Source organism: Thamnophis elegans, chromosome 1 (genome assembly GCF_009769535.1).
Source record: "Thamnophis elegans isolate rThaEle1 chromosome 1, rThaEle1.pri, whole genome shotgun sequence".
Classification (NCBI taxonomy): Eukaryota; Metazoa; Chordata; class Lepidosauria; order Squamata; family Colubridae; genus Thamnophis; species Thamnophis elegans.
The window spans coordinates 5,898,091-5,910,816 of NC_045541.1; the positions used below are offsets into that span (position 1 = coordinate 5,898,091).

General features: G+C 40.7%; 1 protein-coding gene across 1 annotated transcript in view; it reads right to left on the minus strand.

Annotated features, from left to right (window-relative positions):
• Positions 1–10,464, minus strand: part of PARD3B (par-3 family cell polarity regulator beta) — a 609,556-nt gene extending 599,092 nt beyond the window's left edge. Inside the window, exon 1 of the mRNA XM_032230967.1 lies at positions 9,900–10,464. Coding sequence (XP_032086858.1) covers positions 9,900–10,019 — 120 coding nt within the window. The 5' untranslated portion in view covers positions 10,020–10,464. The remainder of the gene's footprint in view (positions 1–9,899) is intronic.
• Positions 10,465–12,726: the final 2,262 nt, after the last annotated feature.

Here is a 12,726-nt window from a genome sequence, read left to right on the forward strand (position 1 = left end):
TTTTAGAAATTAATGTTTGTTGAAATAAAATGGTTATCGACAGTAGAAGAACATGCTTCTGCCCGTTTTATTTTATCAAGTGTCACTTGAGAAATAAAAGTTGAATGTAATGGTAATGAGATACTTAAGCCCATAGCATTCAAAAGAGAGAGAGAATGGGAAGGAAAGTATTAATAGTATTTGTGGAGCCAGATGGATACCCAGCTTTCAAGTTCACCCATAGACATGTGTTCTCTGTCCAGGAATGAAAGCCAAAGCCACGCTAACTAAAAGGTTTCTTTTAATCAGTCCAAGCTCTTGTTGGCTGCAAGCCCAAATAAACAAAGATAATAGCTCTGGCAAAAGTCCTATAACTCACAAAACACTGCAAGCCACTTATCCAAGTTAGCTTCTCTCGATGTGTGAACGTGAACGAGAACAATCACTAGAACAGGAACTAACGTTGACTTCTGCAACCAGGGCGTGGCACCAGCAGTCTCTTTATACTCAGGAGAGGATCCCAATGAGCAACAGCTGCTCGCAATCATCTCCTGTATGTACTCAGTTGTTCCTTCCGGCGAGTAACCCTTCGACGGGGTGCATCCTGCAACTGTTCCTCCTAGCTTCCACGGAAAAATCAATGGGGAAGACAGCAGAGAAGATGCTGGAGTAAGTCTCATTCTTGAACTTTTCCCCAGCCTCTCTGTGATTCATACCACGCTGGCCACTTCCCAACTCTCACCTTCCTTGTAACCTTCTCTACTTGCACCACATCCTCATATATCCTTCCTAATCTTCCCTTGCACTTTTCCCAATCCAGTTGCATCTCTCTTGCACAATCCACGTGGGATAACTCAAGTGCAAATAAATATTATCCACCGCTGTTTCTTCTACCTTATTTACACTTTTGTCAATCGAAATAATGTCAAATAATAGTGGATAGTATTTACCACATTTGAGTTGTCCTTTGTAGAATTCTCCCGCAGCGAGTTGGCCCGTAGCGAGTTAGCCGCAGCCAGTTCTCCCATGGTTAGTAACCCTTCGACGGGGTGCATCCTGCAACAACTCCAAAGTGTTTCCCTGAACACTCCCTCTGATCCAATGCTCTGCCACCACCTGGTGGCCAACGGCTTCTGCCGGGCCACAACAGACATGGCAGTTCACTGGGGACTTTGGGTTGGTCATTCTCAGCTCAGCCAAACCACAGGACTGATGTTGTAGGGAAACAGGAAAGAAACTGTACCTATTCTACTTAGGCCTTCACAAAAAATTTTTACAGCTGCAAGGAAGGCTAACAGAAGACACTAAGAAACCTGCATTGGTAAATCCAACTTTTAGATTCTAAATTCAGCACCTACATTGCAGTTTTTCATTTTGACAATAACTGTCTGCTATTTTTCATTATTACCAACTCTACCTCGGTTTTAAAATATATTTTAGGTTATTAATAAAAAAAATAAGCTTTAACTTTATTAGCAGACGTAAAACTGTCAGCAATGAGAAAAGCCACAGAAGTGAAAGAAAAATATATATGCCGCAGACAGACAAAAAAAGGAGGAGTAGAAGGAAAGTTAGTAAGGAGGGGAGAAAGGAGAGGAAAAGGAGAGAGGGAAAGCAGAGGAAGAAACGGAGGGAATGCAAGAGTAGGAGAGAGGGGAGGAAAGGGAAGAAGAGGGGAAGAGCAGAGGAGAGGAAGGGGAAGGAGAGAAGGGAAAGGAGAGGAGTAAAGAAGGAAGGAGAGAAGTAAGGAGTGAAGGAAGAAGGGAAGGAAGGAGAGATGGAGAGAAGAAAGGAGGGAAAGGAAGGAGGGAAGGAAGGAGGGAGGGAAGCAAGGAGGGAAGGAGGGAGGGAAGGAAGGAGAGAAGGAGAGAAGGAAGGAGGGAAGGAAGGAGGGAAGGAAGGAGAGAAGGAGAGAAGAAGGAGGGAAGGAAGGAGGGAAGGAAGGAGAGAAGAAAGGAGGGAAGGAGAGAAGAATGGAGGGAGGGAAGGGAGAAGGAGGGAGGGAAGGAAGGAGAGAAGAAAGGAGGGAAGGAAGGAGGGAAGGAAGGAGGGAAGGAGAGGAGAGAAGAAAGTAGGGAAGGAAGGAAGGACGGAGGGATGGAAGGAAGGAGGGAAGGAAGGAAGGAAGGAGAGAAGGAAGGAGGGAAGGAAGGAGGGAAGGAAGGAAGGAAGAAGTAGGATTGTTGTAAAATAAGATGGGTGTATGGGATGGTAAGAAAGCAATCTCAATTATATTGTCAATTGTAGGGGAGAAAAATTGTTATAAATACATATTATTAACAACAATTATGAGATTATATAATTGTGAATGTATATATGAGAAATAAAAATTTAAAAAAAGGAAGTGGTTGTGGTTTAGCAGTGACAACTATAGGAAACCAAGTTCCCCTAATATTATAGTCCTTAGAATAGAAATTGATATGCGTAGCACAGTAAGGTTTTAGTCCTTTTTAATACTATGCTACGAAATCGCCTTTCAATTATATAGGACCCTGTCTATGATTTATACTCCGAGTTCTCTCATAAACTTGACAAGCAATCATCCATAATTCTCACTGTACCATGAGGCAGTGATATACAAAAGTGATACTTGAGCTTATTAATATGCTTGTCATGATGAGCAAATTTGAGTGTTGTACAGCTTAATTAAGATTTTCTATTCAAGAAAATATATTGATGCACCAGAGGCAAATTAGAGAATTGTTAATGAACTCTGATTTAGAAAGGGATAAATTTGTATTTAGAGAGGAGAGTACATAGTTCTGCATATGTTTAAATAAGCACATCTAAAAATTCAGCTCATAGTTACTACTGCCATGACATATAATAATCCTGTCCATCAGGAAAATTGAGCATCACTCTTGCAGAACAAGCAAAAAAACTTCAATCCATGTTAATCTAAAATAAATTATTAAAACAGTATTAGTTATTACAACCATTAATTGTTTTCTACACATTTGCACAAACACATGATACTGATTTAGAAATGTACCAGAATGTTAATCAAGAATCCAACAGTCGATCAAACTTATAGGACTGAAACACGTTTCTGCAAATTTCACCTCTATCCTTAAGCCAGCTATTAGGGTTATTTTAATCAAAGCTTCACTTTGTAAAAGGGGCATAAACTGCCAGCTACCTAAAAGTAGCTTACAATTCAATCCTAAAATTCAATTATTTCAAATAAGTATAGTTGTTTTTATTTGCAATAAAAAACTAGTTGTTCCAAAATCTGTTGGTTGATTTGGCACTGATTTATAAAAACCATGTTAACTACTGCTAATCACCTTAGTTTTCTTTAACTGTTTGCAAAATCAGTTATAAATTAAAGTCATGAAGTATTAAGTTGGTTGCATGCATGAAGTGCCTCTAATTGGATTACAGGATATAGCAAAATCCTTATTCCTCTAAATAAAAACAAACTCCCTAAATCATGAATACAAATCTCTGATTGTGTTAGATTAGATATCAGAGACAATGTTTTTTTTAAAAAAAAAAATGCCATGGCAAACAAGCTACCTTCTTTCATATACATATCATGTGTTTTGATCCAAGCCTTGTTATTAAATTCATTTGCAAAATATCAGTGATTGTTACATTCATCAAGAGTAGATTAATTTGAAGCATTTTTTCTTTTTTTTTTAAGGCAGCTTAATCTCTAGTGTGCAGTCTTTTTGTTATGCCCAGAATTATTATTATTTTTCTCTTCTTGGAAATATATTAATTGGTTCTTACTAACTTCCATCTGGCCACTGCACAAATACTTCCAGCCAATCAGCAGAAATGGATCTGTGCCTGCTATTTTATTGACTAATACACTCTTCATGTCTCCTAAACTTTTTTCCTTAAAAAAAAAAAAAAAAAACTGCCAAATTGAGAAATGTCAGAACACATGAAATAATATATAATCATAATGCTTCATTTCCCCCCACATTTTGGTACAGGGGTTGATTTGTTCTGAGCTTGGACAATCTAGATGAGCTGCTTTGATCTCACACTTTTGCAAAAGTTAAAGATTTAAAATCTTTCTGTTTTAACAATGTATCAGACCACATATAACCAATATATAAATTTCTCTGTTGTCATATAACTCCTTGTGTAGGTGTGGCGGTCACCCATGGCCCAGGGCATAACAGGGCATGCACAGCCACGCTGAACCACACAGGAAAAAACAAACTCCTAAAAGACATAACATCCTGATAGTTCGCTCTAGATGTGCCTTACCCAACGACGCCCAGGATTTGACCATATATAGACAGAACTTCCCTGAGCAGTAGATTAGCAATTGTAGTTTGACAGGCTGTCTTAAATCACATGCTGATTGCTCCTCCTGCCTTTGTCCTATCTCAATAAAAGGGGCTCCCAGACCCCAATCTGGGTCGCCTCATCCCATGAAAGCTCGTGTCCGTGTCTTTTCTCAACAGCAAACCACGGGTACTTCACATTTCTCCATGCTTGATAAGAGTTTTAACAAAAATGTGGCTATTTAAGAAAGGCGTTGCCAAATAAATCTTAAAAGTGACTCATTGATTTCAATAAACTTCCCTATAAATAACAAGTTTATCTCCTAAGGTATAATATTTTTAATTCTTTTTCGCACTAAACACAGACTTATATACCTCTTCATAGGGCTTTACAGCATTATCCAAGCAGTTTATAACATCAGCATATTAACCCCGACAATCTGGGTCCTCGCTGTGCTGCCCTCAGAAGGATAGAAAGCTGACTTAATCTTGAGACCCATCATGATCGAACTCCAGGATATGGGCAGAGTTAGCCTTTACTAATGTGTCCTAACCACTGTGTCACCACTGCTATTCTTAATTGGATGCTAATCTTATTTTAAAATAAGATGGAGGCATTCCTTATGATTCTTAGTCTTAAAAGGCAGGCTACAAATAGAAATAATCCTAGGATTCTTCATCAAGCTTTCTTTTAAACAACCATGGACCTCAAATCATACATTTCTCTCAAACTTCCTGAAAAGTATACATTTTATACAAAAGTTAAATATCCTTTCAACTTTAGACACAATCTCTGAAGTAGAAACAAGGCTACAGCTAAATAGGAAGAGAATTGTCAACATCACTAACTTTATGCAACATCTTTTAAAGTATCAGTATTAATGATACTGTATAACAGACTTCCCCAAGCAGCTGATTTGCTCAATCACATTGTGTCATAGGCCAGAGTACACTAGGTTTTCCCCAACGTTATCTATAGATCTATTAACATCTTAATCTAAGGCACACCTTGCTCAAATACACCAGATATAACCACTGACATTGTATATCAGTATTCTGTTAAATTACAAATCCCAGCCTATTCCCTTTTAAAGTATAAAATGTCGGTTTTAAAATTTCAGCTCATAAAGGATACAGGGAAAAGATTGACCTAGGAATCCTAGTTAAACTAAAGAACCTCATACATTATAAATATGATCTAACTAAATTGAGGAATGTTCTTTCAAATTCTGTAACTGCCTGATGAAATAAACTGAAGAATCTGAATATTCGCTTTACCATGAAGTAATTACTAGTGTCAATTCAAGCTTGAGATAAATAATTAGGCACTTCAGTTACTATGTACTAATAACTCAAAACATTTATCAAAGGCAGAAGAAACGAAGTCTTCATTTTTCCTCTCTGAAAATACTGCTCAAGAGTAAAATTTAATTATCTACCCAACACAATCCCCATCCATAACTCTGATTTCACGCCAATATTTTTATTTTTACAGATAATTTGCAGGGGGAAAAAAGGTGTACTGAACTTGTTAATACCTGGTGCAACTAAACAAGTTTCTAAGAGAGCTGTAAGTTTCACAGAAATGTAAGATTGTACAAGATTTTCCAGCCTCCTATTGTTTCAACGTTTGTTCATTCAACACTTTAATCTATTAATATTAGAATTATAAGGCAAGTATTTAAGGCTTACAGTACACAAGTAAAATACAGATGTACAACATCCAGCAACGTAAGGATTATGTCAGGCCTTGCAAAGGCCCTTCCAGTGGACAGTGGCAAGAAAAATCTTTGAAAATTTCACTAGATTTGTCAGCGGAAGAGTTAAAAATCCAGGTACCATTATCAACAGTAGATTTACAGTAGAGGTGGTGAATTGTTTTCTCTCTCTGCTAAGAACATACTTGATCGTTGAGGAAAAAAGCAGAGTAAAAAACAAAATCTGAATCGAAGTGTATGTCAGGAGCATCTGTCCTCAATATTAAATACAGGTAATACGATCACAATATGATCATAAAATATCTACTAACTTCCCTTCCACATTAAAAATCATAATTTGGCAATCACTTTTGGAGGTTTGCACAGGCCTGTACTCAAGACATTTGGAGACTGCCGGTAACTCCAGAACTTCACATTGTGCATGTCTGATTTACGAGTCATATTCCAATCATACCTCTCTTTGATTCTCTCCTAACAAACTAAGATGAAATTCACACCCAAGAAGAAAGCAATAAGCCATGAATTCCAGTTGAGATCTAATATTGAACTAAATTATGAAGACATTTTGGATTTAGATAGTCACTGTGAAAAGAGAAGCCATGGAGAAGCAATAAAGTAGCATTGATCAGAACACAAAAGCATTGTGGCGTACAGTTAGATTGGAACAAATTCAATGTATAAAAATATTTCATTATTATTTTTTGCAAAATAAGTATAAGGTGCCAAGAATTACCAAGTTGGGATTTTTTTCCCTAGATCCTTTCTCAATCATTTCCATGTATAGGGGATCTTTTTGATAAAGTATGATCTAGAATACGCATCACGATCAAGAAGAAAATGTTCCTGCAATCAGTTCAATTCTAAATTGGTGGTATGGCACAAAATCAGGTGTCTAAGTTGCATGGTGTTTACAGAAAGGTAAAAATAAACACTCTGAGAGTTCCTGATTTACATTTTACTTAAGACAGAATTTACATATTGAAGTTATACTCTGGTGACAGTCTGGTGAAAGAGAAACTACCACAAATACATTCATTTCAATATCAAGCCTTTGAAGATCATTTGCATATGAACAACTGTACTTTTGCATGCTCTACCACAGGAACCATGAGGCAGATTCCAGATTTATGGGTTACCAACCACTAATTCCAGACCAGTGACCACACTTTCACTTTTTTATTCACTCTCACTTAAAATAGCCCAGACAGGTCACTAGAAAATGAGCAGAATTTTCTGCATTTAAAAAAAAAAGGAACTGTCACTGTAACTTTTCATTTATCAAAAGTAGTAATCCGTAATTTTGTAGCTCTGATAGGCGTACTGTCTGAAAATCTGGGGACTTGCAGGCACGACACAAGACTTCAAATTTAAAGGCAAAAGGATGCTTGTAACATGCAGGGTCACACCAAGAGGCTCCTAGCAGTAGTACCTTAAATCAGACTCTAGAAAGAGTGCAGAAAAGAGCAACAAAGATGATTAGGGGACTGGAGGTTAAAACATATGAAGAACGGTAGCAGGAACTGGGTATGTCTAGTTTAATGAAAATAAGGACTAGGGGAGACATGATAGCAGTGTTCCAATATCTCAGGGGTTGCCACAAAGAAGAGGGAGTCAAGCTATTCTCCAAGTAGCAATAGCAATAGCAGTTAGACTTATATACCGCTTCATAGGGCTTTCAGCCTTCTCTAAGCGGTTTACAGAGTCAGCATAGCGCCCCCAACAACAATCTGGGTCCTCATTTTACCAACCTCGGGAGGATGGAAGGCTGAGTCAACCCTGAGGGTACCTGAAGGTAGAACAAGAAGCAATGGGTGGAAACTAATCAAGGAGAGAAGCAACTTAGAACTAAGGAGAAATTTTCTGACAGTGAGAACAATTAATCAGTGGAACAACTTGCCTCCAGAAGTTCCAACTCAGGAAGCTTTTAAGATAATGTTGGATAACCATTTGCCTGAAATGGTATAGGGTTTCCTGCCTAGGCAGGGGGTTGGACTAGAAGACCTCCAAGGTCCCTTTCCAACTCTGTTATAAATAAAATAAATATTTTCTCTGTAGCTGCAGAGGGCAACCTCATGAACCACAGGAAAAGGCAGGGATGTTAGTTAGAGGCAGGTGCTATCGAGGCAAGCCAGCATTGAAGTTCCCTTTGCCTTTGAAGCTAAAGTACTGTTCAGCCTTATTGCAAATTCAACTCATCAAGTGGGCAGATGTTAAAAATGCTGTCAATAATATGAAAGAAACAAGATCCAGATGTCAATAAAATTTATGGCTTGCACCATCGCCGTTTGCAATTTAGGGGAGTGACAGGAGGAAAACAGAATTGACGCGCTCCGCTTGTAATATAAGGACAGAAAGAACACAATCATAAAATCATGCTTTTTTAGAGATTGCCAGAGACATTAGTATGGAAGCTTCAGAATGGCTGACTTGTTTCTCTTTGGGCTTCCTCCAATCACAGACATAACCAAGGAATTCCAATCCATTATTTAAATCAGTGGTTCCCAAACTTGGCAACTTTAAGACTTGTGGACTTCAACTCTCAGAATTCTCCAGCCAGCTCTGCAGAGCTGGCTGGAGAATTCTGGGAGTTGAAGTCCACAAGTCTTAAAGTTGCCAAGTTTGGGAACCACTGATTTAAAAGGACATGAGATTAGGGAAAGAGGGCCTGGATGTTGTAGATGGTGTACTTATGACTCAACAGAGAATGTTTCTGAAGAATTCTGCTAAATGGTATAACTACATCAATGTACATTTTTAGGTCTTTCTTAGAGAATAACATTCTCCAGTTTAATCTATTTCTGGCAATTGGTCAACAGTGACATTAAGTTTAAGTTTAAGTTTTATTTTATTTATATGCCGCCCTATTCCCTAAAAGGGACTCAGGGCGGCGAACAACTTAAACGGGAAGGGGAAACATACAAGTACAAAATAAACATATTAAAATGACCAACAACCACACCTGTCAAAAGGGGAGGGGAGCTCATCAACCCCAGGCCTGCCGACACAGCCAGGTTTTAACGGCTTTTCGGAAAGCAGGGAGAGAGGTGAGGGTCCGAATCTCCGCGGGGAGTTTGTTCCAAAGGGCCGGAGCTGCAACAGAGAAGGCCCTCCCCCGGGTCGTAGCCAGATGGCATTGGCTGGTGGATGAAACCCGGAGGAGGCCGACCCTGTAATGGGTCTTTGGGAGGTAATTGGCAGCAGGCGGTCTCTCAAGTACCCAGGTCCAATACCATGAAGGGCTTTATAAGTAATAACTAGCACCTCGAAGTGTATCCGGAGACCGATTGGAAGCCAGTGCAGCTCGCAGAGGATAGGTGTAACGTGGGTGTATCGAGGCACACCCACAATCGCTCGCGCGGCCGCGTTCTGGACCAGTTGAAGTCTCCGAATGCTCTTCAAGGGCTGCCCCATGTAGAGCGCACTGCAGTAGTAAATTAAATAAGACACCGAGTGATACAACGCTCTACATCCAACTCTCCCAAATTTAGTTATTCACAAAAATGCTCTTTGACAGAGTTTGAGTTTTGAGTTTGAGTTTTATTATTATTTATAGGCCGCCCTTAATACTACCCAGAGTTCTTCAAAATATTTCTCTGGGTCTCTTGCTTTTTAGTTTCAGTCATCACTCATGATTAGGCAGTACCACACACAGAACTCATGAGATCTGGATATCTAAGTCTGATCCTACCCCAAATACTCAAGATTTAAAGGTGAATCGCCTCTGAAAGTTGTGAAACAGAGAGAGAAAATATGAAGTTTCACAACCTCAACCTATTTAGTTGTCATTTAGCAAATTTTGCATTAAAAAAAAACAACTCAAGATTAGATTTGCCTGCTCAAAATGCCTATTTATGCACGCAAATGGAAAGATGCAGCCAATCACACTGCACCAGGAACAGGTTAAAAGAACAGGTGACTTTGCCTACAGGTGTGTGTTCCAGCAGAAGTCAATGCTTACCTTCTCTTTGGTTCTTAGGTACCTCTGAAGAGCCTGGTGGGTTAAATCTCTAACCCGGATTTGTCCATCTTTACAGGGAACCACAATCCCTGTCTTGCCAAAACAAACGGTCACTTTCATCTCATCCAAATAAAAACAAAGGTAGATGAGGATTCTGTTGTTGTTGTTGTTGTTGTTTTAAATGGCACACTCAGAAACGGGATGGTTGGAGTTGTTGTGGGGGAGAACCAAACAGTCTCTTACTAATGGGGAACTTTGTTTTGGAAAAACTGCAAAACTCACTAAAACTCTCTCAAACTCCCGAAGAGAAAGGTGAACTACTCTCGGTGGGCAGCAGGTGGTTTGTGTTTTGACACTGCAGGAAGAGGGGAAGGAAGAAGGAAGGAAGGAAGAGAAAAAGGGGACAAGGAGCCAGGATTCCTCGCAAAGGGCAGGGCAGAGGCCTGGCAGGCAAAAGGAAGTTTGGAAACCCTCGTCTTGAGACAAAGGTCAGAGGGACAAGTTTCTCAAGGCGGAGAGAGTGAGAGTGAGAGTGAGAGAGAGAGAGAGAGAGAGAGAGAGAGAGAGTGAGTGAGAGTGAGAGAGAGAGAGTGAGAGAGTGAGAGAGAGAGAAAGAATGAGAGAGAGAGAGAAAGAGTGAGAGAGTGAGAGTGAGAGAGAGAGAGAGAGAGAGAGTGAGAGAGTGAGAGTGAGAGAGAGAGAAAGAGAAAGAATGAGAGAGAGAGAGAAAGAGTGAGAGAGAGAGAGAGAGAGAGAGTGAGAGAGTGAGAGTGAGAGAGAAAGAATGAGAGAGAGAGAGAAAGAGTGAGAGAGAGAGAGAGAGAGAGGGAGAGGGAGGGAGGGAGGGAGGATGGTTGGGTTTAATCTGCAGAAAGCGCCGCCCGAAGCCAACTCTGTTGACTGGGAGGGATTGAGCAACCTACTCGGATTTGGGGCGCGCCCTCCACCCCCCGCTTAAGCAGGAACCCAGAGAGGGGAGAGTTTGGGAAGCGACCCCGGCAGGGAGACCTAGAAAAGCAGGACCCCCGACCTTCTCCTCCTCAAGCTGCTTGGGGAAGGAGGAAGCTCCGGCAGGCCGAGCCTAGGGCTACAGCAAAACGCAGCCCCCGCCGCGCCCCATGCCCGGCTTGGCGACTCTTTCTTCTTCTTCTCTTTCTCCTCCTTCTTCTTCTTCTTTCTCTTCCCACCCCGCTTTTCCTCTCTTCTCTTTCCGGGCCTCCCTTCAACACGGCAACTTTCAACTCCCGGCCCTTCTCGCGCGCTCGGCTCTCGGCTCTCTCGTTCCTCCCCTCCCGCCTCCCCTTCCCGCCCGGCGGCTCAGCGCTGCGGCATCGCTCCAAAGGTCCCGGCGTGGGTGGGTCGGTGGGTGTTGCTTTCCTTGGCTGCTTCCACCCAGCGAGCGATCCACCCTGCTTGGATCTTAAAGGCTCCGCCGCCGCCGCGCCTCGCTCGCCCTGCGCTGAAGTCCGGAATTCCCCCGCAAACCCAACGCCACAAGTCCCCGCTGGGGCCTCTCCGAGAGAAGGAGGGAGGAGGAGGGCGGCTTCTTGAGCCGGTTGGCAGCCTCTGCCTTGGGGTTATAAAAGGAAAGGAGATCCGGAAGGACCGTGAAGTTCCTGGGCTGGTTTGTTTTCATGGCCGTGAAGGGAACGTTTTGTAAGCGCTCCAGGTTTACGCGCAGAAGTTTTTATTTTGCGCTTTATACTAAACAAGCTCTAAAGATCCTTTTAGGCGACGGTCAAATCCTCTTGCTCCAACCTTTTGGATTGGTTGCTTCGGATGACTTCTTTGGGGAAGAATGCTTCCTACTTCCTCTCCTTTACGCAAAGCAGCTGGGGAAACAGGCGGGGAAACTCTTAAAACGTCCTATTAACTAGTAAAATAATAATAAAAATAATGATGATGATGATGATGATGATGATGATGATGATGATGATGATGATGATGATGATGATGATAATAATAATAATAATAATAATAATAATAAACCGACAAAATACTGGCGCATAATACACCAGACATCACACTGGTTGAGAAAAATAAGGTCACAATCATAGACATCGCAATACCAGGTGATAGCAGGGTCGCCGAGAAGGAACATGAAAAAATCGCAAGATACCAGGACTTAAAAATCGAAATTCAACGACTATGGCACAAACCAGCAGTGGTAATTCCAGTGGTAATTGGCACACTGGGTGCTATTCCAAAAGCACTGGAATTACATTTAAAACAGTTAAAAATTGACAAAATCACCATCAGTCAAATGCAAAAAGCCGCACTGCTTGGATCTGCACGCATATTATGAAAATACATTACGACGTCCTAGGCCCCTGGGTGGGGCCGGACTAGTAACCAATGCCAAATCCGGTGAAACAACTGGCCACTGTGATAGAATTGTAGTATAATAATAATAATAATAATAATAATAATAATAATAATAATAATAAGTGGTAATTCCAGTGGTAATTGGCACACTGGGTGCTATTCCAAAAGCACTGGAATTACATTTAAAACAGTTAAAAATTGACAAAATCACCATCAGTCAAATGCAAAAAGCCGCACTGCTTGGATCTGCACGCATATTATGAAAATACATTACGACGTCCTAGGCCCCTGGGTGGGGCCGGACTAGTAACCAATGCCAAATCCGGTGAAACAACTGGCCACTGTGATAGAATTGTAGTATAATAATAATAATAATAATAATAATAATAATAATAATAATAATAATAATAATAATAAGTGGTAATTCCAGTGGTAATTGGCACACTGGGTGCTATTCCAAAAGCACTGGAATTACATTTAAAACAGTTAAAAATTGACAAAA